The sequence below is a fragment of the Melospiza melodia genome, chromosome Z, assembly GCF_035770615.1.
Source record: "Melospiza melodia melodia isolate bMelMel2 chromosome Z, bMelMel2.pri, whole genome shotgun sequence".
In the NCBI taxonomy this organism is placed as follows: Eukaryota; Metazoa; Chordata; class Aves; order Passeriformes; family Passerellidae; genus Melospiza; species Melospiza melodia.
Genome location: NC_086226.1, coordinates 68,889,709 through 68,915,598, shown reverse-complemented (window position 1 = coordinate 68,915,598; position 25,890 = coordinate 68,889,709). Strand labels below are relative to the sequence as shown.

At 41.4% G+C, this 25,890-nt stretch overlaps 1 protein-coding gene across 3 annotated transcripts in view; it reads right to left on the bottom strand.

Moving 5' to 3' along the window:
* Window positions 1-14,216: 14,216 nt before the first annotated feature.
* The window catches only part of LPAR1 (lysophosphatidic acid receptor 1), a 71,904-nt gene continuing 60,230 nt past the window's right edge, over window positions 14,217-25,890 (bottom strand). For all 3 annotated transcript variants that reach the window (XM_063181510.1, XM_063181509.1, XM_063181511.1), the window contains exon 4: window positions 14,217-19,917. In XM_063181510.1, coding sequence (XP_063037580.1) covers window positions 19,616-19,917 — 302 coding nt within the window. In that variant the 3' untranslated portion in view covers window positions 14,217-19,615. The remainder of the gene's footprint in view (window positions 19,918-25,890) is intronic.

The following is a 25,890-nucleotide window of genomic DNA, read 5'->3' as shown; positions in this document are numbered from 1 at the left end:
TCTGCATTGCAACTGTCTGAAAACATCTCATACTTGCTATCTCTTCATGAATCTGCAGACATTTTTCTTCTTCTTTATGAAAAAAAAATAATTCACTTTTAGAATAACAGGGGGTGTGAGATCTATTCTGCCTTCTTTAATCAGTGTAAGTTTACTTTACTTGCAGAACATCTCCTTTGAAATCAGCAAATCAGGTCATGACCTTCAGTGAGGTAGAGGCATTGATTATTTGTTGCAAAACAGGGACTTTTGTAGATGAAGAAGGATTAGAAATTAAACATAGATCATAGCTTTCATGAAGGCTCTTATTAAAATGGCTTTAAAAAGTTTATTAATAGATGCTTATTAGATTGTCTTAGTGACTGGTAATCAGTTTTTAAGGAGTTGAAAGGGCAGTGAGTTTCCTGTAGCATTTACTTATTTCAGAGTTACTGGAAATCCTTCATGACACACATTAAACATGAAACATTTGAAATTTTACATTAACCTATTATAAATCTTTTCCATCCAAGTTAGAACTGAAGTTGCTCTGCAGTGCATGATGCCCTTCGTGTCTAGTGGGTGGATATTTAGAATCCTGTAGAATAGATCCATGCTACTAGGATGACTTGCCTTTCCTGTAATCTTTTCCAGGATAAAACTTTAGGTTTCAGAAGCTGAAGAGTGACTTTGATGGGGCTGTGCTGATTAACAGGAATTGTTGTTGCAGTTCTGTAGCAGTTTTTCATTAAAAGCAATGGGAGTTATTACCAAACTGCTAATGATTTCCTATAGTTTTAATTTCAAGGCATGCGACTATGAGGAGAGATTTGGTATGAGGTAATTTTATTTTTTCTCTTCTTTAGAGTTGCTTTGGGAATAATTTTTCATCTTTGCATATGTTTGTACCACTACAACATGATAAAATTCCCAGACCAGTTCTTTGCTGAGAAAATTTATTTCTTACTAACAGGCCTCTGTGACTAGCCAAAAAAATCATCCCAGGACAGTTTCATGGAAAATAGTTGCCAGCTCAAAGAATTTTGATTCATTAACCAGACTGCTGATAGGAACTGGGCTGGGAATAGTCTTGAATGAGTTGTATGAAGTAATCCTCAGACTTTCCCTATGACTTGAACAGTCTCTGTGTGCACACAGCCACTCATCTTCTCCCTGTGACTACAGGAGTGACCCCACACCTGCAACGGGGACAAGCTGGGACTCCTTGCCCAAGTCACAGTTAACTGTTCCTTCACTCCCACTAAAATCAGTACAGCTGGTGGTCACAGATCAATGGGTCTAATAAATGGGAAGATATTAACATTTATGCATCTATTTTTATTCCTGCTGCAGCATCTTTGTTAATAGCATACAGATACAGAAAAGGAATGCTTATGCAATACAAAAGAGAGAAATTCTAACACATACAAAAGAAGAGAACAAAGTACTGTGCAAAAAGGGGAAAAATGGCCAGGAAATGCAAATCTATCCTGTATCTTTCCAAAGTCATGTTAACTACTCCCCAAAGAACTGACTTTGTTTTCTCCAGCAAGATTATTTCAACTTGTGGAATCCAGAGAGCATCAGAAAATATCTTGCCTGATTCATATCTTCACCAATCCAACAGACAGTTTTACAATTGAATCAGTCCTTGGAGGAGTAACTGTCTATTTTTTCGAAAGCATTTTAATGGGCTTAGCAACAGAGTGAGACAGAATCTCACATGTGACACTCCACACTACCAAGTATGCAGCTTATGAGTTTAGCGTGCCATTTCTCTGACAGCACAAACTCTATCTTGCTTTAACATGCAAGGATGGGGAGAAAAGAACCTCCCAGATACTTCTTTCTGTAGGGCAGGCTCATTTGGGATAAAAACCAGTATAATTTTGCAATGATCATTGCATGTGTAAAATGCCAAACCTTTTATTTCTTCCTGCTGGAACAAATCCTCAAAACATATCCTTTGACCCTAACTTAAGGGGTCTAAATTTGCTGCAAAAATCTTGGTGGTATCCAAGGGCTCTCTGTAAAGAGTTATGACTTTATGGTGCTAGGTGATGCAGAAGCATTAAGGAAATAGAAGAGTTTTGTCCTATATTTATGAAAACGTGCAACAGATGGGGAAAACAAGAGGGCAGGGAGAGAAAGAGGAGAGAGTAAGGTAGCAATATAAGCATATTTTCAGACAGACAATTTGTTGAGAGCTTTCATTGTAAGACCACCTTCTGGAGCTATGTTTCTTCCTACATTGTGTAAACTGCTTTTGCTTTTCTTATAGCATTTGGACACAAAGAAATGCTGAGATTGAATATTCCTGAAGAGTTGTGCTTGGGACAGCCAGAGCTACTGATGAAAGGTTTTTTCATGAGACTAACAGTTGAGCTCAAACCAGAGAGATGTATACCTTAACTGAATGTTCTGAAAGATAGAAAGATTGAGTTCATCTTCATGTTCTGCTCTTGCAGAGGGTATGACCCAGAAATAGAAGAAATTTTAATGGAAAGTAACGTGAAGAAGCTGTGGTCAAAGCAAGTAATCAACAAGGAGTAAACTGACTGTCAGAGCATCACTGAGTCAGGAAGCACTTGGAAGATGAGGAGCATGGTCAAAGAAAAATGGAGAAATGGAGAGTGAAGAGGGAAGAGCCCTGGTATGTGGCAACAGTGCTGAAGCAATCAACAGCCCAGCTAGTGGAAAATGAGGAATTCTCCTTTGTTTTTAAGGAAGACAGTTCGCTTCTGCAGTGTTCAAACTAAGTTTTAGCAGCCTGGAGTTATTACAAGCAGTCAGATTTTTCCAGACCACCTCTAGATTTTTATAGGAGAAAGGTCACTTAATAACACCCTTTCTTGCAAGAATCCACCCCACAAGAATTTCCATTAATCCCTTGGCCATCACATTGCTGAAATATGTATTTTCCAGCTGCAGGAAGAGACTTGTCAATATGAGCAGCCCCAAGTACTGGGATAGTTTTTCACAGCACATCTCACATGACTATGGTTCTTTGTGCAGTTTCTTCAGAAGCACATGTTTTGATTCACTTTAAGATAATTTAAAAGACAGACTAGATGATTAATCTGCCTGTTCTGGATGCAGAGCTGAGGTATGCAATGTCAATGGATTTCCATATTCTCGTTTCACTACAGAAAGACAACAGCTGTGGATGAAGAGATCCTCCTGTGCCGACACACAAAGTTTGATCTGTTTCTCCCCAGGCCCACGGTCATCCTGGGGGCTAGCATCAATACAGACATTCTGTAAAGTGCTTTGAGGCCCTCTGGCACGCAAGGACTTCTTGGTGGAAGATGGTGACATTTTCTACTTGCTGCATCAATGTTTCTTTTTACCTCTCAGGTGCCTCAGGACAGATGCCTGCCTGCCTTTTCCCCTCTCAGGTCTGCTGGAAGCTCAGATTTCAGTTGGGTTCACAAGCATTTCCTGGTGTTGGGGTTGTGTCAGCATATGAGTTAAAAGCTATTTCCATCTCATAGTAGTTGATGAATGATACTCTAAACAAACAAATAAATTCTTTGTACTGGTTTTTGCTGTTTTCCTCACCTGTAGTGGCATTGTAGCACCAGTTTCAGAAACAGGGTAGTGTTAAATCTTATGGAAAAAGACACCTCTGAAATAATGAGGAAGTTGTTTTAAACAACTGCATGAAAGAGACATTTTCCTGGGTGAAAACTGTGTACACTGGATTGGAATATCCAAAGCAGTAGTTCTCAAACTACTTTGTAGTGACACCACTGCCTGGGTTAGAGAGAAAATCCTCCATTTATGAAGGCTGTGCTTTCAGTTTCCATTTCCTCTTTGTGGGTCCCACGCTTCCTTTTTCCAAAAATTTCTCCCTTTCTGCTGTTAACACCTCTCCATACTGTGAATGTTGTCATGACATCCCTTTCCTAGAGTCATCATTCAGCTAAGTTCTCTCCTTACCACAACAACTACAAGTGCTCATTCACAAAATAATAGGAAATGAAGTCAGCAATCCTGACATGTCTGTGCTAATGTATGATGGATCATTTCTGGAAAGACCTCCAGCAGCCCGTCCTCATTCAACTGCATTATTTCTGTTTACTCTGTCAGAGTTTGCTGTCTTGTGCTTCAGAGTTTGCTGAAGGCAAGTCATTACAGAGTAGCTCTGGCCCCTCAGCCCTTCTGCTGCAGCTGGAGATGGGAGAGGCACATTCTGGCATTTGCTAGTGCTGGTGAGGTACTGGAACCAGCCTTCTAACTCCCAAAAATAATTCTTGGAGGCCAGATATTCTAGGTATTTTCTAAAGATGGCCCATCTTTGTGCCTTAAACTGTGAGCATTCTTCAGCTGATTAAGATCATCCCTTTGGCCAATAAAGCATACACCAAAAGTATCCTTCAGCCAGTCTCCTATACATTCCCTAAGCTTTCCTCTCTCCACACCACCCCATGACCTCTGTTCATAATAAACATCACAACACCATGAGGATTTTCTCACGAGGGAGTGAGTTGCCCCTCAGCAGATGAACAAACTTAGGAAATGCCTTCTGGGAACAGCTCACCACAGGGTCAAACTGAGGTGAAGAAGGAACTTACATGCCAAATACTGCACCTGTATTTCTGGTCATCCTTCTTTTCAGTTTATTTTTGGATGCCAACTTATTTGCTGAAAAATAAGTACCTTACAGAAAATCACTGTATACCAGTGAAAAATTTATTGTAGGTGGCTATCTAACTATGTAGCAGATAAAAACAGTGAATATCAAACTAAATGGGAAATAGTGTTATTCTCAGCTATTCTTTAGATTTCTAGAAGAACAGTAGGTAGACAAACACTTTTGAAAAATTGAAAAGTAAATACATTTCTGTGGTCAGGTTCTATGAACACAAGGTTTTAAATGCCTACAATATATAAAAACAACTACAGGAAAAGCAGGTTGTTCCACTTACTCTAAAACCTACCTTTGATAATATTGGCAGTGCCTCTGTCTCTTGCCAAGGGTGCTACCATGTCACTGGGTCTCCAAACACATGCTTGCCTCCCCAAAGAGGATAATACCAGGGAACAGGCATTATCCCCACTGGATGTTGATCACTACCTGATTTCAGAGCTCCAATGCTTTGACAACCAGTCCTGACTGAAAATTCTCCAAAATATGTCTGCTATGAATGGTCCACAATTGTAGTGGCAGTTTTGTAGGAGATCGTGAGGTAGGGTGGAAATGTTTCTCTGAAACTCATTTGCACTGTTGGTTTAAGATTCTCACTGGTTGGGACAAGGTTAGCACTAATTCCATCTAAAATAATGTGGAAAGGTTTTCTTTGGAAATCTCAGCCATTGCATTGGTATAATTTAAAATTACAAACTTCATATTCACTTAAAAAAAAAAAAAAAACCAAAAATATTATGAGGATAATGATTAGGACAGTAAGAAATCCAGGATCCAGGTCAGCACTCACCCAGCTACTACGAGTGACCCACAGCTGTGCTTGTGCCATCTACAGCCTGATCACTTGCTGTCACAGACACACCTCAGAGTCCTAATACCAGTCCTTGGTACAGGGAGACTTTGCTCTTGTCCTGAATATTGGTATGGACTTTGGCCTTTGTTTTTATTTTCATGAGTTTTCAGAGATTATGTCAAAGACAGGTATAACTCCTACTTTAAAAAGTGTAGAAGGCAGTGCCCAGGTTTTGATCTTGGTCTTAGGAACACACCTGGATTTGATCTTGTGATTGCAATAGGATCATCTGGCATTTCCAGAGAAATGAGAAAAGACCATGATTGTTTGAGAGATAGTAACACCACTTCCTGCATTTCATCCTATGAGGTTCTGTAAACAGCTTAAAAGGTCTATTTTAGTAGGAATTTAAACCTGTGACAATTGATTTTTCCAGGGTATGCTATCTGCAAAACTGTGCAAACAAGTTAATGATCTTATTACAGAAGTAGTTCCCACCTGTGCACTGAACATTGCAGCAAATTTGATGGAGAATTGATAAAAAAAGTGATACTCTTTTTCTTCCCGAAAAGGGCCACTGGCTTGCCTGAAGGGCACTTGTTTTACCTAACAGACAAATGTGCTTATAAAGTAGACATGAATGGCTGGTGTTGTGCATTCCAGTTAAACCCCTGGTGTGCTACCTTCTTTTCTGCTTCCAGGAGATGTCCAAGGGCCGAGTGGGTACTGACATCCTGAGCATCCTGAACATCCTATACAGATGCTAGATGCTGGGCAATATGGGAAGATCTGTGCTAGCTTCAGCCGCCGGAGCCATTGGTGAAACTCCTGCTTCCTTCCATGGCAGGGATATTCCCACCCAAAAGTCCCTGAAATCAGCAAGACTTTCATTGCATCACCTTTAGTGTCCTAGGAGAAGATAACAGACCTCCGAACTCAGTGATCTTGCAAAACAACTTAAATGAGAAGGCTTTCAAGTGGCATGACACCACTAGAATTTCATACTTTCAGTTATGCTAGAAGGACTCCCTTCCAATAGGACCAACCTTGTCTGTCTTGGATGCCTCATTCACATTCAGTTATGTTTGCACTTGTAAGGGAAAATCCATTCTGCCTTTTGGTCTGTCTCTACAGAGAGACATAAACACTCTGTCCTAAGGCTTATTTTGAGCAAATGTACTACCTTCCTTCTGAACTTAATTGTTACAACAAAATTCAGCAAGAGACTGTCAGGTTTCAGCAAAACATAGCTTTGGCCATGGCCTTGGCTCTGGTGTGGGAAGCAAGGAATATGTTTCCAGCCATCACAAAGGGGAGGAAAGAAATAAGTCCAACTGAACTAAACACAACAGGAAACTGGGGCTGGCAGCTGGATGGCTTGGCCTCCATCCCGCAAAGAGTGTGGTGGAAATCAGTCCCAGTGAGCTTGCAGCTGGCACACAGAGGGTCAGTTTGACGTGGTCACCAGAGCCCTTTTTACCCCATTTCATCTTAGGATTTGTGAATGAAAATTCCTGGTTGCCCCTGAGGAATCACCAAGCCTGGAAGGACCATAACCCGAGGGGAGAAAACCAGGGAAAATTCAGGTCATGTTTTTTCATAGAGTGTTGTGGATTCATGCTCCCATCCAGCAGCCATCTCAGCTGCTGGTGAGTTTGATGCTGTAGGCTCCAGCCAAGATCTTCCATAATGGATCTCTTGTTAACTACGTCTGCTCTAACAGATGCTGCTCTGTGCTTTAGTCATATTTTGGAGCTGAACGTCTCTGCTCCCTGTTTTTCAGGCAAAGCCCATTCCTTTATTTCTCTCCTACCAAGCACCACAGGTTCCTCTTCAACACCACTCCACAGGCCTACATGGTCCCATTGATTTTCCATAACCTTCCTCAGCAGCTGTAAGGGGTTTGTTTAAATGATAAACCTGCTGACTAACTCAACCCTTCCAGGTTTTCAGGAAACAGCCATTTCCTGATGGACTCTACTTCAGCATCCTACTTTTCAGCAAGTCCTTTGATGGCTTCCTCATTTCCAGGCCTGCAGAAAATCAAGCTTAGCAGCCCATTAGTTTCTGACTGTGGTTCAGCAAAGCTTAATTGCAAGGAGTTTTTCACCTTTACATTTAATCCATTAATTTTATTTTTTTCTACAATTTTTCTTTTAGTTTATAATCCCTGAACATTTATTTTGCTTTCTTCCTTCGTTACTACTTCTTGGTGTCCAACTGCATTCTTATGTAATTCTCTCTCTCTTGTCCAAGCTCTCCTCCAAGAATGAGGTAAAAAGATTACCAACCAGCTCACACCCAAGTTGACAGTGAGTCAGCGGGGTGACAGAGCTGTTTAACAGAGTGACTCGAGTCCTGATGTAGAAATGGCCTCATCTGCTGTTGGAAATGTTTTCCCATGAACACATTCATTTACTGCTCTGGGTTCTGCAAAAACACATTACAAAGAGGTATTTCCCGTACTGTAGAACTCATGGTGGAAAGGGAGCAGAGGGCATAAACCTAATACCCCTTGCTGAAATGGAAAACTTAAATACTGAGGGCTAATTGCCTAGTTGTATATAACATGTGGCAGAGCCAGGCGTAATTTCTGCGTTAGGATTCTTGGCACAATATTTTATTAATCTGGCTGTATTTCCTCTTTCTTTTGATTATTCCTTGCATTTGTTGACTTTGTCCTGGGTCTCTGGATGAGAGGCAGACCAGAAGGGAAGGCACAGGGTGGCCCAGTGTCTGGACTGCTGCATCATGTGGCAGCCTTGTGCTTTGGCAATGAGCTCCAGGATAGGGGCAAGCACTGGGACTGGAACCACAGCCCTCCTCAGTGTGGGGCTCCACCACTGGCTGTGGGGGCAAATCCCGCCAGGAATGGGCTGGGCATGATTAGGGAAGAAGGAGTAGGGGGAGGAGGCAGAAGCCCACCCAGACTGGTGGTGGGATTGCAAAGGCTCAGGAGCTTATTGATGGACAATTCTTTGATGAATGACTGGATCTGCTTTGTTTTTCACTGAATGCTTGACCTGCAGACAGTGTTAAATAATGAAATTATGGGGTTTCTTACTAAAATCACATGTATGTCACTGCTAGTTCATAGCAAACAACATGGCTTCATTGTAAATTTATATGCTGTGTAATTTTTTTTTTTCACTCTTAATGGAAAACACACTGTTTTGTTTGGACCATCTCCAGGCGTTTCAGTTATGGAGTTACTCACTGAAGGTGAAGCATGTGGGAGGTTGCTTTAAGCAACATTACTAGTAAAACCACTTTGAATATTGGCTGCTCTTTTACTTTATTTGGATGAAGAGCAATATTTTCAAAAGTGTCTGAGCTACTTAGGAGTCCATGGCTTACACGAGAAAAATTTCACTGGCACATGTTGGACTGGTTGTGATGTTTTTCCTTCAATGCTTATACCTCCAGATAGAAATACAAGACACTGGAACAAAAGTGCCTTTTACTAGTGCAGTTTCTTTTAATTCCTGAACCAGATTAACCTGGACTGGCACAAGCAATAGGAGACTAACACGGATACCTTGACACAAACTGAGTTGTGTCTCTTCTATCAAACTCAGTAAAATGAATGCAGCCACCTTTGTGCACATTTAAGGCAGTTGTGAAGAAAACTGTTTTTGAATTTTTTAAGAGCCAAAGTACTCTAATAAAACTTGATGCTTCTTCAGCTATGCAAATGCTTTTTGAAAATGCTAGCCTTGCAACTAAAAGAACAGAACACAGGCATTAAGGAAAAAACAATGCTATAAAGACTTCCTTTTATGCCACTGTTCATTAGGACATGAGTAGAAAAAGCAAGAACTTGATTTTTGCAGAGATGACTTAGATGTTTTTTCTTTCACCACTGTCTGGTGCTCACTAATTATTAAACAATAATAATTAAATAATAATTAATTAATAAAATGTCTACCTTGGCTGTTACTGGGCTGCAAGAAATTTTAAAATGTTACTCAAATGCTAGACAGAAAAAACTTCTCACACTGTGCTTCTATGTGCAGGATACATGCATCCTTCTGGCAGTACCTGCTGTGGGAAGGATTCTGCTGCTGCAGCGCAGCCTTTGGGCCAGGCAATGCAAGCCAGAGCTGTTCCTGTGTGCAGTACACACTGCAGAGGCAGAGGGGCCAGCAGGCTGTCATTTTTAACACACCCCTGGAAGAAGCCTCTTAAAGCCTTATTTTCAAAGCCATATATGTTATTTTTTTGGAGCTTGCCCAGGAGGGGACAGGCCAGATATTGGCCACACAGCTACATCACAGACAGGCAACAGTGAGCCTCAAGAAATTAGAAGCCACAGCTGATGACATCCAGACAGCTCATGATGAGGAGCAAAGTACTCAGCAAGGACTCTGGGACCAATTGGGGGTGGCCATGCAAATCAACAGCCCATGACTGTTGGCCAGAAGGCTTCTAGAACATTTTATGAGAGACTATATATATATATGTGTGTGTGTGTGTGTGTGTGTGTGTGTGTGTGTGTGTGTGTGTGTGTGTTTGTGTGTGTATGTGTCCGCCTCACATTGGGATCTTCTGAAGCAGCCTTTTTATGCCCTTTTTATGTTTTGTTTTTCACCCTCATTTGTGTCCTTTTATTTCTTTAATAAATATCTTCAGTTTTGGCACTTCAGTTGTCCCTTTCTTGTTGCCTGCCACCACACCACTCCCAGAACCAGCGAGTTTTCCTGCACACTCTGAAGATCCCTCAGGGTGTTGGTGCCAGCCCATCTCCAGCCGGGTCAGAGATCACTGGTGGTCGGATGCGTGCTGCAAAATTATTTGACCTGTCCTTTTTGGCTTTTAAAGCAAATTTAGGGACAGTGCAGAGGATCCCATCCTGAGTTCATTGCGGAGCCCTCTGATACCTCCTCCTTCCCAAGCCTCATCCCAGACAAAATTTATATCCTTGCTCTCTGGGCCAGGTCTTGAATCCTTACAATCCCTTTTATGGGTTCATTATAACCATATAGTCCTTCAATCCCAATTTAGTGGTGTTCTGCTGTATCTCCACAGAGATTCCACCTCTTTTTAAAGCGCTGGAGGCAGACAAGAGGGTAGTCCAGCTTGTCTCCATTTCACATAACTCCTTCCAAACATTTTTTGCTGCGTCCCTCTTGCAACATGGCCCTGTGGCTCGTTTGTGGCTGCCTCACCTGGCTGGGCTGGCACAGCTGCCCACCTGGGCTGATTTCACACCTCAAAGGAAAAAGTGACTCCCACCTCCACAGCCCTGCTGCCCTCTACACCATGCAGCCATGGCAGGGGGATGAGCAAAACCTCCCTGACTGCTTCCCCTTCCCTGAGCTCACAGCGGGCAGGTCAGGCTCAGAAGCTGGCAGCAGTTTTCAAGCACAGTAATCTTCCTACAGGAGCTAGGTTGGACATGGTTTGTTTGAAAAATGAAGTTGTCATCCATGGATTGCAATAAAAAAAAAAAAAAAAGTAGTTTCTCCCTTCAGTCTTGTTGTTTGTGCTTTCTCAGGATTTTGCAACTCTTACTTAGATTCGGGGTATGTTCTTGACTACAAAAAAAAAAAAAAAAAAAAAAGTAATGCTGCCCACTGTTATCCAGTTTTCTGAACAGAAGTAAAAAACAGAAATAAAAATATATACCTTTCATGTTTTTCCTGAAAGTTTTCCAGTCCTGCAAGTTTTCATGGAGTTTGGCTAAACAAAATAATTGCCTGTGTCATGACTGTGTTTTATGTGTGCCCTTAGAATAAGTCATTAAACACGTCTGGTGTTCTCAGACCAAAGGAGACCTCAAAACACAGACTGTGCATGTGACCAGCTGTCAAGTAAAGAGATCTGACAGTCAAGGTCTCACAGTTCCCACTCTCCTGTGCACTCTCTCTCTGGTAGATCAGGTGTGAATGCCTCATGCTTTTAAGCATGTGGACTGAAAATCAGATTTTCCACTTCATAGAAAATATGCAGGCTTTTTCAGGAGCACAAATAGGAGTGTGCATATGTCTGAACAGCAGGAAAAAGGACAGATGATCTGGAGACTGAACAACAGCTTACCTCTAAGCATGTTCAGGCAAAGATGTAGGAATGATGTTTCAAAAATGAAAGAAAGGTTGGTCACCTTTACCAAATCCTTAACCCTGTCCAGCTCTGGAAAGTCTGTTTTCCTGATGAGTCTCTTTAAGAAACACCACATGGGCAGCCAGCCTGCCCAAAGAACATTGCATTAGCTGTAGAGACATATATATGATACTGACATTTCCCCTGACACAAGAATTTCTAAACAAAATAATTGTCACTTGTTAGCATATATTTGTGGCTCAAAATCAGACCTCACTGTGATCAGACAGGAGAGGGGTCTGGAAGGCAGTAGCAGCTGGACTAGCTCAAATCAGGCACATTTTTTGAGTAACTCCCTTGAACTAAGGAGTGTTTACATATTTTGAAAAGCGGGATAGCAAAGAGACACTTGAGGACAAGAAGAATGTACAAACTTAAAAATCTGTGGCAGAATAAGCAACAAAATATCCAGATATCATGAACTCTGGAAAGACAGAGAAACAGAGAAACCCCAACCTATATCAGTGATCCCTGAAGCATCCTTCAATCTTTTGAGTGGTAAACACCCTTTATATAAAAACAGTTTAATTTTGTACTCAGTGTGGGTGGTAAATGGGAAGGCTTCTACTTGTTTCAGTTGGCCTTTTGATCTCTTAATAAATTAGATACACCTAAACCAACAAAGTTTTTCATCAGGAACAAAAAAAGTAATGCTATGGAAGGGGCAATATTCTTTCCTTTTGAACAAAAGCAACATCCAAGAATTCTTTCCTGAACTTGCCAGAAAGCCTTTGAAAGGCTTCTGCACAGAAAGTAGGGAGTATCTTCTGCATTGTCTCTTCCTTCTCACAACTTTTCACTTCCTTTTTCTCTATATATTGTATTTATTTATTTCCCATTAAACATAGAATGGTTTTGGTTATAAAAGATCTTTAAGACCATTGACTATCACTGTCTGGCCCAGGAGCAATCCATGCTCCTAAGTGTCACATCAACACATCTGTTAAATATCTCCAGGGATAGTGACACCCTTCAGGCATCATAGACAAAGATATTAAACCAAACTGGCTCTGAAACTGGGCCCTGGGGAACACCACTTGTGACAGGCTGCCTACTGACTTTAACTCCATTTCTACCTCGTCCTCCAGGGAATTACAAAGGAACTGCATCTGTGGTGTAAAACACCTGGCTGTCACCTTGAATCTTGCCACAGAGATGATTTAGGCTTTCTAGATGAGGCACAGAGAAAGGCAACACAAATGAGAAACTGGTAGGTCTCTGAGGGGTGGACAAAAGTGTTCAGCAAGATGTTGGGCATGCAGGGACTGGAGGAGCAAGTAGATCTGTAAACATGTGAAGTCTAAGCAGCTAAGGAGAGAAAGGCTTTGGTTAACATGAGAGACTTTGCATTTGAGAGACATGAGAGACTTTGCATTTGAGAGACATGAGAGACTTGCATTTGCTCCTGCTGGGTCCAGCTGGTGAGAGGCAGTGCTGCCAACCCAGACACACCTATTCTGAGGGGGCACAAAAAGGCACCAAGCAGGAAGGGAGTGCTGGCCCAGGCGATGCAGGGAAGTGCACTGCGGGCTCTGGGCACAGTGATCTCAAATGTGCTGGCTCTCTGCTCTCAGAGCTCCAGCTCTGCGCGTCTCCTACTGTGCGCTGAGGCTGAGAGCTGCAACACTGCGTGTGTTGTGTATTTATTGTTAACAGATAGCCATATAAACAGTCTGGCTTTCCCAGCAAATGGTGATCCAGGGCTCAAGCAGAAAATCTCTGAGGTATTGCAGTGCATTTTCACGAGACATGATTTATTTTGGAATTGTATGTTTTGGCTTTCTGCTCATTATGTCCAGTAATCAAGCTCTATGGACTGCTTTACATTACACATGCCATGCCATGGAAAGCCCAGCACCAAGGCATTAGTCATGAATCACCAGGATCTGGGGAGATGAAAAAACCTGAACTCTTCTCATTTTTTATTTTTGTACTTAATAATGCTTAGAGTGATTAGGAACACCAACTTCTTTTTCCATCATTTTGCTGAAGCAGACACTTGGCTCCCATCAGTGTGTAAGTGATTGGCTTTCTAACAAAAGGCAGGGGGCTAATGAACCCTTTACATAAGTCCTCTTTTCTTCAAAATGTGAAATAGGATTTAGCAGAAAAATAGAGTCATAAAGACCTATACTCAAACAGCACTGAAGAACAATTTTATTTCACTTCTGCCCTCTTCCTATTGCTATGCAGATCTATGTGTGCACACATCCATTTCTATACATAAGCCAATCAGATTTGGTTTAGTTAACCTGCTGTGGTTAAATGCAAACTGGGGACACATTGTAGGAGAAAAATGTCCATGCACATAAAAAAAAAGGAAAGGAAGGTGAAGAGCAAAAGGAAAAGGAAGAAAGCAGAGGGAGGAAGGAAGGAATAGGAAGAGGGAAAAGAAGAAGTAAGTTTGTTTTCTCTGTGCAGGAAATGTTTTCTCTATAGCAACAAGATGAGATCTGAGGTTAAATGGTGCAAATGTGGACTTCAAAGAAAGGAAGGTGGGCATATAAGAATCACAGACTGGATTAAGTGATTTACTGGAAATAACCTATCTCTTTGCTGCCCCTGTGTTTTAGCCCTATGCTATCTCCTGGAAGAGACAAGCCTGTGTCTTGATACAGCTTTTGATTAATTCCCATCCACATTCAAAAATACCAACTCTCCCGAAAAAGGGTATTTCTTTCACGCTCCATATTACACATGCCAAATACTTTATTGTACTAGATACAACCTCTAAACATTTACAGTAAGTGCACTTAGTAACAAAATTGTTTGCCAAAGCTCGTTGGCTCTCTCAATACTTTTGAATTACAAACACGGCTTTATTTAAACAGGAAAAATTAACAAATTCCTGAGTCTCCCACATACACTTCTGGTTATCAGAATTTTATCACAGGCAAAAGGGAACATTTCATGGAGGCTCTGGTTAAAATGCTGGCAGCTATCAGTGTGTTGGATTTCCATGTACCACAGAAGACAGCAGCATAGTTTAATATCCATGTGCTCTGTGTTTTTCTTGTGGCTTTTTTAGTTTGTTTTGTGAGGTTTTTGTTGTAATTGTTTTGTTTTGGTTTGGCTGTTTTGTTTGTTTTCTTTAAACATAAACCTCTTTTTTGTCTTCTTGATAGATTTAGAAAAGAGAAGCTGGGTCAATAGCTTCTTAGAAAATCCTCTAAGAGAGGAAAATGGAAGGAAAGATAAGGGCACATTTTCTTAAGGAGCTGTGGCTGGACAGGTGTGGATGCCAGTAAAGCTAACTCTCTATTGGAAGTGGCCTTTCCATTAAAATGGAAAAGCCTAGCAATTTGTCTGAACAAATGAGATTGCAGTTGCAAATTCCCTCCTTACAGACATCAGAGTACAGCACAGACTGATGCCTCACAGCAAGAACTGGTTTGAAAGGACACGACAGGTACACTTGCAATAACAGGAAAGCCCTTAACAGGACCAGAAAAAGGAAAAGCCTGCATTTACCTCTGCAGTGAGTGGAACAAATTTGCCAGTTTGCTAAGACTGACCTCTGCCAGCTACATCCAGTCTTGAAGTCAGAAGAGACAATGACAGGGACAGCAGGGTCAGGGTCATGCCTCCTGCACAGGGTGGGGACAATGCCCTAGAGAAATGCCTTTGCCCACCCTGCTTTGCATCACCTCCATTCACACAGACTGAAAGACAGACCAGAGGAGTTTGCATCAAAGCCTCTCCATTGGTGGTGTTCTTTCTAATTCCACCTGGTAAGACCAATCTGCATGGTGGACTTTTATTTCTTTCACAGCAAAATCTGCATGTTTTTTGTCCGAGGATACCCACTGCAGAGCGATCTGGCTGCAGGAGTGTCACAGACAGAAACCCTAGATGGCTTTACAGTAAAGTATGGAATCTGGTAGTATGCTACTGAAGCAACACAAAGGTCAGAAAAAGCTACAAAACCTGCTTCAGAAGCAGAGCCCACTTCAGTTTCCCCTGACACACTGCTCCTGGGACCCAGGCTGGCCATGGTTAAACCCCTGCCCACCACACCAGTACAGATCAAAAGACAGCCCATGCAGTGACCTGAAAAGTTTAATTTCAGTGCAATCCTATACTGGGACAAATTTATGTTGATATTCAGAAGTTACATAGCAGAGGAAGGAGATATAAAACACTGGACATAAGACATGTCCTTTAGTTTTTGACATCCAAGTTACCCAGGCTTAGTTTGCCCCATGAAGAGAGCAGGCCTGCCCTTTCCTTTTCACCAAGTGGCTTACTCCAAGCCTTTGCTGCCTGATTGTTAAAGTGCTGCTACAGCTGTGACTATTGGCAAAGGCAGAGTTAAAAAAACAATGTAGCAAGTATTTAAAAAAAACTCCATTACTGGTGCACTATGGACAGATTCCAATTTTAGGAATCAGTGCAAAAGCCCTTTTTCGGTCTGCCCTCTCTTCTATCTGCCCAGCTTTTTCAGTCAGAAGCCAGCCTGAAGCTGCCAAGGGATCCCAGAAAACTGAGAAAAAAAAAAGGTGCTGACAAGAAAATCAATGTGTCAAATATACACAGAATATATTTTCAATCTTTTATAAAAAAAGTTGTGCTTTTTCTGACTGATGGGTTACCTAGCTTCTGTATATATCACAGCAACAGGGAATTAAAATTCAAAGGCCATCTTTTTAATTAGTTTTCATATTTATTCTGCCACTGAAAATACATGAAGTAGAAAAACACATTTTCCTTGATCTGCATATTCCTTTTAATACACAACTTCCCACCACTACAATTGCTGACATGAACACCATTACATTTGAACTTCAAGAGGATTTACTTGGACCAGAAGCAATCAGCAACAAAAGAATTTTAATGACTGTGGGAGGATCGTTGGTATTTTAAGAAGTCTTCTAAAACCTTTTGAAGAATTTGAGATAAGTAAAAATAAGTGGGGCAATCTTTTTCCCTAAGTACTTTGCACCATGTTTTCACATAGCAGAAGTGAGCTCTACAACTGCACAATGTGGCTGGAAAATCTGAATAGAAGACTAAAACTTAAAAAAATTCTGAGATGACAACAAATGGCTGGGAACCATTCTAAGGAACACAGCAAATGGGTCCTTCTATTCCAGGCTCTTGTTTTTATTCTCTTTGCTCACTGGAGCTTTAATTTCATTAGCTTGCAAAGAACTACTCAATTCACAGATCAGATTTCTTGAGGATATAGGAACATGTCAACAACACAAAGCACTAATCAAATTGTTATACAGCAGCCATATGCTTGGTGACCTCCTCTAGCAGAATTGTACAAGCAATATTCCTCCTGCTGCATTTGATCTGAAACATTGCACTTCACCTTTCAGAAGAAAAGACACCTGCTGTCAGACATGCTCCTGGATTAATATACCTGACAATGGAATTTAACTGCTGCTAAGAGTTCAAAAGGTTCACCTTCTGGAATTTTTGAGTGACTCCTTGGGTTGAACTATGTACCTGGACAGCAACTGCCCTCTGTCACAATCACAGTGACGACAGAAATCCTCCCTGGACATCTGTCTTCACAAAAGGCCTTTGGACCCACCCATGTTCAAACAACCACACCACTCCTGTTTTCAAGTTATTCACCCATGGCTTCTCAAAACCCACCAGACCTCCAGCAGGTTAAACTAGGGTGAATGATTTGCTGCTATTTTGTAACATCATCCTCCCACCCTATCCAGAGGAGATTCAATAAAAGCATGCAAATAGCAGTGAAAAGAACATGGAAAGGACAACTCCCAGCTCAAAAACCCCCAAACCTTAGCCAAGCCAAAAGTGTCTACAATCTTCTAATTTCGCAGGGATGTTAGGGGCAGGAAAAAGTGCTCTTGCTGAATTCAAGGAAGGAAGGAACTCCAAGCATTCTTGAGAAAAAGAAATTTTTGTTTTACTCAGATATCTGTCTTTGGAGGCAGATTTACCCTCTCCTTTCTTCTGCTTACCTGCACTAGTTCAAGTATCAAGCAGGCACTAAGGAAAATATATGAGTGGATAAGCAAGCAGATGCTTTTAAATGAAAAAGTTCATGCAGCCTGCTTTTCTGTTTCTCACTACAGTTCTGCAAATAAAAACAAATCCATCTGTACATTCACTTGCTCTCAAATACAGTCAGAAAAAAGATTGGTTTTGTTCAAAGCCAGTGGATATATTCAAAACCTTGGTCAACTGGCAGACAATGTAATGTTTATTCATTCTGCCTACTCCACTTTCCACAGTGTCCACACAAAACTAGCTTGACTGTTCAGGTGGATTTCAGTTTTACTGACAGCAGTGTCATAACTCTCACTTCATTCTGTGGAGGCAGGATTTGTTCACTTGTTTCTCTTCCCTCTCTAAGCAAGGAACTGCCTATTCCAAGCAATTTTTTGCTTGGAAGCATAAAATCCAAGCATCTCCTCAAAGAAAGAGATGTTGAAAATACTGGATTTTGTTGAGCTGACCCTCCACCCTCCATTTTTTCCCTGCCCAAATGGGAGAATAGCATCCCTTAAGTTACATTCCAGTATGGTAAAATGAAGGATATGTATGTCTGGGTTGTTTTGTTTTGCGGGGTTATTTTTTTGTGAGTGAGTCTTTTTCCCTTGTTTTTTTGTTTTTCTTTTTGTTTTGTTTTGTTTTGTTCCTCCCCCCTTTTGTTTTTCCTTTTCGTTGTAGAGGCAATTACAATGACGAAAACAGCACCAGGAATTTGCTGTTGATATATTTTACATTGTTAGGATAACACAGAGTTTCCTGGAAAGAGGTCCCAAGTTTTTTATCAGCAAGATCCCACCTTTGCTGACATGTACCCTTCTTGATGAGTTTTGTTTACTATCAGTGATTCTTGGTAACTGATATTCACATGAGTGACATTTCTCTTCAAAACAGTCTCATGTGGAAAAAACCCACCTGTTAACTTAGGTACTTATAACAGTGTACATGTGTGGCTATTATCTGTAATATGGTCCAGTCATTTGGATTGGATGACTATCTTATAAAGTGTTGACTTCACAACACAAAATTGTGCCTTGGTTCTTAGTAGCCCACTGCTTTTGAAATGAAGGAGGCATCATTTGAATGGTACCCTACAAATACTTCTCAGTGCAAAAATGCCAAAGGTGTTCTGTTTTCAGTTATAGGAAAGGTTCCATAAAAACATACCTTTTCTTTTTTGCCATTAAAAATTCATATGCTTTTTGCTATGAACAAGAAAAGCATTCCAAGAATATGCCATAAATACAACTTTTGTAATCTACCAACCTGACTGTAGCCCTTTAAGAGCTTTAGGGATGTATCGTACTTTAAGAACTTATCCATAAAAAACTTGGTACCCCTTACATATTACAAATTTCATACTGTACTTCAAAGAAGAACCTTATATACATTGTGACTAAAGTACTGTTTATTTCATAATCTAAACAAACACTGGAATACAGTCTATGTTTTTCTACTTTCCGGCAGACTTTACAAAGAGATTTTTTTTTCATAATTGAAACAATCTGCATACACACAGAACATGCATTCTCTAACACCAATAATGAAGGTAAGAAGAGTCAGTTTCCCTCATCTTCCTGTTGCCTGTGTTAGAAAAAAATACTTTTCTTTTTACTGTAGTTATGACAGTGTGGCTAAGGATACAAAGACTAGAGCACAGTTTTACTCCCTGCACAGAAAATGTTCATCACAAGCATGCTGATGGTGATACATATTACATGTCTATTAAATGATAGGCATATTTTTATCCCCTTTACTCCCTTTTTAAAAATACTAAGTGGCTACATGTAAATGCAGTGAAGCAGGTATAAGCTTAATTAATCAGAGTTGATTCAGACTGGCACCAAGATGCAGCAAAGTCCGACAAAGTCTCAGCAAGGCTTTCTGTGGATCACTGATGGCCTCTTCTGCAAAGCAACCACGTTCTAATTTTTCAAAGCAGAAATCAAAGGCTTTGCAGCACGGCCAATCCTGTGGGCAGGGCAGTCTGCGCCGGTATGCCAGGCCCCCTGGAAAAGATGCACTTGTAGTCCATTAGTGTTTGAGAAAACGTGAGTGGGTTACCTTCCCCGGGGCCACGCCTGCTGCTCTGTGTGGGCCAGGGGCTGGCCGTGGTGTCACACCACGGAGTGGTCGTTGCTGTGCACGCCAGCCAGGATGGTGTGGTTCAGGGACGAGGCCGAGCGGTCCGAGCCCTCGGTGGGGCCGTTGGCGCTCTCGCTGCGCTGGCAGCACAGGATCTGCTTGAACGTCGCGCTCATCTCCTTGTCCCGGTAGGAGTAGATGATGGGGTTCATGGCAGAGTTGAACTCTGCCAGGAGCAGGAAGAATTTTTCATAGGCCAGGACATTGCACTGGGGACAGCAAACGTCGAGGAGCAGCAAGACTAATCCTGGGGTCCAGCAGATTATGAAAGCACCTAGAAAGAGAAAGAATGGACAAAACACAAAGTCTACAAATATACTAATATACCATTACTTGTCAAAATTCCACAAGAACCATCCAGACAGAAGCAGCAATGGTTAATTTTCTCTTTCAGGATCATTGTTCCCACACTCTCTTTTCACTGACCCAATGAGAGGGATGCCTTTCAAAGATCTGTAAATGGTTATGGGCAGCACATCAAAAGAGCAAGACACACCCCTAAGCCCCAGTCCCAGCCCCTCCACCATCTGAAACTCTGCTTGGCAAATACATTTACATTTAAAGTTGATAATGAGGAACATTTTTTCCCTTCAGCTAGAGACCTCTGACTAATCAATCTCTTGATCAGAAGAAACAATACTGCAATTTACTTCTCAAACTAATAACAACAAAGAAAACCTTTCTGTGAGTGCTGAAAAAGAAAAAGAGAAAGAAAAAGAGTGGTGCAGGCAGCAATTCTCAAGAAAAAGAAAGCCTGGTTCTTGTTAACCCATTTCAGCCCCATTATGTAATGGAAAGTCCTAAACACACATCCTTCTTGCACTGAAATGCCGTCCTTCAACGGATCTACTTCTTTTCTTAGGGGTCTATTCAATCAAAATTCAGAGGCTCATCAGGCTTCAATAGTGTCAAAGCCACAGAGTCTTACACAGATTAAAATGCTTCCCCCCTCCTTTCTCTGTTTTCCAAAGCTCTGAGGAGAACAAAGCCCAGAACAAAATTCAGAGCTCAATGCAGAAATTAAGTCAAATGCTTTGTACTTTATTGGGAGTACTGAATTAAAGGAAGATTGTAACTCCTCGCAGGAGTTACAGGAGGTTAGAGAGGCTTTAAATGTAAGCTCTGCTGGGGAAGCCCTTACACACCAGTCATGTCAGAACAAAGACAGGGCTCCTGAGATTTTCCAGGCTGCTTTACTGAGGTGGAAACCAAAATCTTATCAACACTGAGCAGGATTAGCATGGGCAGCAGCAATAAGGACTTCCCAGCACTACGCTGAGAGCGCTGTTTTCAAACTGGTTCTCCCATCACTGTGGTATTTATTTGTTTATATACTGCTCCTGTTTTTATTACAGTGATGGCCTCTTGCAGCACTTGCACCTAAGTCAATTCCCACACCAGGCAGACTTTGCCGTGCCTGCCAAGAAGGTGCCAGCAATTTCTAGCTTGGGCAGTGACAACTGTACTGTGCAGTTTGGACAGCAAACCCAGGTAGATCAAATAGAAGATTTTCCAAAGGGTCTGCAAGCCTACAATACACACCAGGGGACAGACACAGGAAATCACACACACAGGCTTTTTACACACCAAAAAGCATCCCTAAACTGAGTTTGCTTGCAACTAATGGTGCCACTCAATGTCTATCGCTTTGCTGACCAACAGTGCTCATCAATGGAAAGAAGCTGGGGGATGAATTGCCAGTTGCGAGGTCAAAGCATCGAGCTCTCTCACCAAATGACTTTTTTAGGGTCCCTGGCAGCAATTTGACAGCATGGGGATGAAACTCTCCCAAGCTGAGGTGGCATCAAACACATGAACCCGCTTCATAGCTTTTGTCTTTTTGCAGCTCTTTTGGTTTACAGCAGTCCTAGAAAAGAGTACTTGAAACCCATGCAAAGGACTAGAGGCTTTTGTCCCTTCCTTTTACCTGTTGCCATAAGAGTAGAAAACTGCATTTCTTTATTTGCAGCATTGTCCATGCTGATAGAATCTGCCCCCTGCACAGAAAAGCTCTGCTGAGCTACTTTTTGCAGAAACAAAGTCATTAATTCAAATTCAACAACTCACTGTTGAAATTGTGCATGTTGTGTTCAGCCTCCTAGCTAGTAAGGCAGCAGTGCACTTTGTTTTAGCTTAAGCATGCATTTTCTTCTCTATAGGCTGCCTTGGGAGAACAACATCAGAGATGGGAACACTGCGAGTCATGGGATCTACAGTGAAGGACAAAAGACAATGACAGCATCCTCAGAAGGCCTGTAGCAGAAAAGTCCAATGTGGAAACAATGGAGCTAGCAGGAAAGCTCTCATAGCATTGTTCAAAGTTGCAATTGAAGGCTTCCAATTTTCCATTTTTTTTAAATCTGTTGCTAAGGAATAACGGAACGTTCTGTTGGCATAAATTTTGATATGTTAGAAACAGCCACAAAAAGCTCTATGGTGAGGCAGATAGGAATTTTCTCCTGAGAAAGTCTCAAAGTCATCCAGAAAAATCCACATGCACTGCACTGCACTGAACACTTGTCTCAGATGGAGTTCCTGAGCCTCTCTGGGCTCCTCAGTATCTCAGGTCTGATAACCTATGTGCTGAGGCTTGATTGGCTGCACTCAAGAAAAAGTGGACTGTGGTTGAGCAACCAACTAACTGCTCTGTGCAGCTCAGGCTACACTGAAAAATGATAAAAACAAAAGTTGCCTTCCCACCCAGCTCTGGAAGGAAGTCACCATTGTGCAAGTTGTCACCCTTCTGCTCCTAGCAAAACATCCCCCCCATGCTAATGGCTCTGGCAGCTTATGAAGTGCTTGTAAATGGTTACACAAAAATGCCTCAGCTTTGCTCATTTTATTTAACTGTTGGTACACTGGAAAATACTGAGAAGCATCACTCAGGTAAGGATATGTTTGAATTAGGTACAGAGGAAAACATAAATCTCAGACTCTTAATACTTCAGATTTAGGAAACTTCATCTGGTTAAACATGGAATTCTTTTTCTGCAAGGAAAACAAGGATAGATTTTTTTTTTCTCCTCTTACTTAGAATATTTGTTGAAGTAAACTGGAAGTGAAATTAAATTCTTCACCTCCCAGAAATCTGTTGTGAATTGACTTCACCAAGAATGAGGATCTAAAAATACCACATTTAATAAAATAGAGACATCCAAAAGCTTCCTGCTGCCATATACTGGAAAGCCTTAAGCATACACCAAAATACTGATGTTTTTCTGCTCAGAATCAGAACTGAGAGCAGTCTGAAGTACAGTATTAGTAATTTCCAGGTGCATCTTTACATTTTACAAACTTGGTCAAACCTAAATTACAATAACATACAAAGCAGATCTGTTGCATTCAGTTACTTGAACCTTTGTGGATATGCCAGAGTCGTACCAAATTTATGTCTTTGGCACTAGGAGAGCCCAACACACTTGAAAAAAACTGCAGACTTTATGTCTTTGGGTGGCTGAAGAGCACTGTTCCCTGGACAGAGAGCACCTTGCGATATTACCGCCAGCCCTGGCAGTCCTTCAAAGATGATGGCACTGCAAGAAGCTAAATGAGCTCTTCAGTTGCAGCAGAAGGGACTTTCCCATGGAGCACGGCCAAGGTCTGTCCTGTGGGTCAGGCCACTGAGGGCTGGGTGAAGAAGGAATGCCAGTCAGGCTGAATGCCCATCAGGGGTGAATGGCTAGCCATTAGACAGGAAAGCTTGAGGCAACCAGAAAAATAGCACATCTTAAAAGATTGAAGGGTCCCTATGGACTGAGAAGCATGTTTTACAGCAGGAATGAGTTACAAAAAAGCACTTATTTAATTTTCTGCTGAGGTGTGATACCTCTTGTCACAATAAGAAATGAAAGTCTGACTCCTTGTGCATTGTATGTCTTGCAGAGCTGTGGTAGAAGTCCACTGGAGGCTTTCCAGTGTCCGTGATATGACTACATCTCATCTGTCTTGAGCCCTTGTCTGGTGCATCAGCGCAGATTATGTTGGAAACTCTTGGGTAAATGAGAAAAGGCCTCACAGCAAGGTTTGATTGCAAGACACTAAAAACTATTGTAGGCAGTAGACATATGAAACCAGCCATGATAAATCACACAAAAATCAGTGAGAGCAAGAACAAAAGAGAAAACAACTCCAAAAACCAGCAGCAGAAAAGAAATAAGCTACACAAGAATAAACACTGATGAGCTAGTCACTCATTACTAGGATACCAGACTGGATGGCTACTCATGAAGCTTCTTGTGTTAGCAGGCAAAGTGTTTCCTAAGCAGCACTCTTTTTTCTTTTTTTTTTTTTTTTCTGTCTTTTGCCTTGGAGAGCCTATGTCTGTGTTTATTCTGTGAACATTTGTTTTCCTCTAACTCAAAAAAGCAAAATAAAAGAAGCACTTCTGCTTCTGCCAAGTCATACACTGCTGTCCTTCAGAGGCTCCAGAGGGATGTAGCTCTTGTCAATGTACACCTATTCTGAAACACCCTTCCTCTCTGCCTTAACCACACTGTGTCCCTTTCATGTGCTCTCTTCCATTCATCTTGTGTGTTAACCCTGATATCTGGCATGGGCTCACACTCAACCTGCAAATTCCTCAGTCTATGTGGAGAGGAAAAATGTTGAAAGGGCCTCTTTTAGGGAGTGAGAGAAGAAAAAAAAATCTCTCCTGTATTTGCAGTTTTTTAAGGATTACAAGAATAGGATACGGAACTAGCATATCAAAGACAGAAAAGCAGAAAAGATGCATTCCAGCTGAACTGCAGGAACATTTATAATCTGCTGCTGTTGCCCGTCTACTCTTGTCCATCTGCTGTCCTCTCCAAATCCCCTCCTGCCCTCAGAGTGGTACTGGTGGCAGGCAGCTGCACCCCCTCTTGCTCTGGGACTACGGTGACTGAGAGAGGAAAGGGCATTGAACGTCACTGATATCACTGTTACCACAGCTACCAGCAGGGAGAAGAGTCCTTCTGCACTTGGTGCAGGCTAAATGCAAAGCTCTCAGAGAATGATTTGTTTTAATTAACAAAACCATAGCCAAAAAGGGCTGCAGAAGTGCCTGGCATTTTCGACATTCTGATTTAATCCCACCCTCATCAGGGAAAGCCACTTGCTATGCTAACTGAGGTGCAAGCTCATCAGCTGCAACACAACTGCACTTCTTCATGTCCTAGCCATCTGTAAACTGTATTAATAGTCCTTCTTATCACACTGAGTATTGTTTTGTGCATGGCTTGAACAGAGATGAGTACTGCAAGTATGCAATAGTGCCTATTTACAGCTGTGTACTGTTTTCCCCTGACACAAACATGACAGCATGAAATCTAAAATGAATGAATGACCATAGATGCCAAAGATCACAAAGAGCATTTATCATGCTCTAAACATACAGAGTGTAGATGCGATTCTTCTAATTCTAGTCTGACCTAATTTTTCCCACTTTTGACACAACACTATTACAATATATGCTAATAGTTCTTGGTAGATGAAAACACTGTTGTTGTTTTTTGTATTTTTTGCTGGAAATATTAACATAGAGGCAATGTTTGCTTTGACCCATGGAATTTTCATGTGAAGAGATAAAATGTGACTACCACATTTTGATCAGATTACTAGATTTAATTGTTTGCTAAACTTGAAAAATTCTGAAGAACTTGATATATGAAAGGCTTGCCTCTCAATCCACAGACTCCAAAAGACTTGAGAAGGATGACAGGGAAGGAAAGTTCTTGAAAAATACCCCTGGTGGGGGAGAGCTGCCTACAGGGTAGAGGTAAGGATGGCCATGCTCAAAAAGGTGCTATCAGAACAGCTTCATTTATTGAAGGTGTCTTTATTTAAGAAAGCTGTATGAATTATGAAAGAGTGAGAGATTCATAGCACACTCCCGCAGTTTTTTACTGATTGTAAAATGCTGCCTTCTCTGACGTGCCTCTGGGAGACTTTAACACTATGGGTGCCTTTGTGTTTCAAGCCAAACCTTCATCTTGTGAGGCTGTGTGTGAAAGAAAGAGGAAATATCTCCAGAAAGAAAGATGTAAAACAGTGTAAAACAGGAAATGAGAAACAATGCAAACTTTAAAAAAATCTACCTTAATATTCATGCAACGCTTTCTTACATATACTTTCCTAAGATGATTTGAAGCAAAAGGATGTGAGCACATAAGAGAAAATACACAACTAGAGACCATATGAAAGAGGCTGTGTGATACAAGTTACTATCTTGTCTTTCATGACAGTATATATGCCCCATCCCTAGGGATCT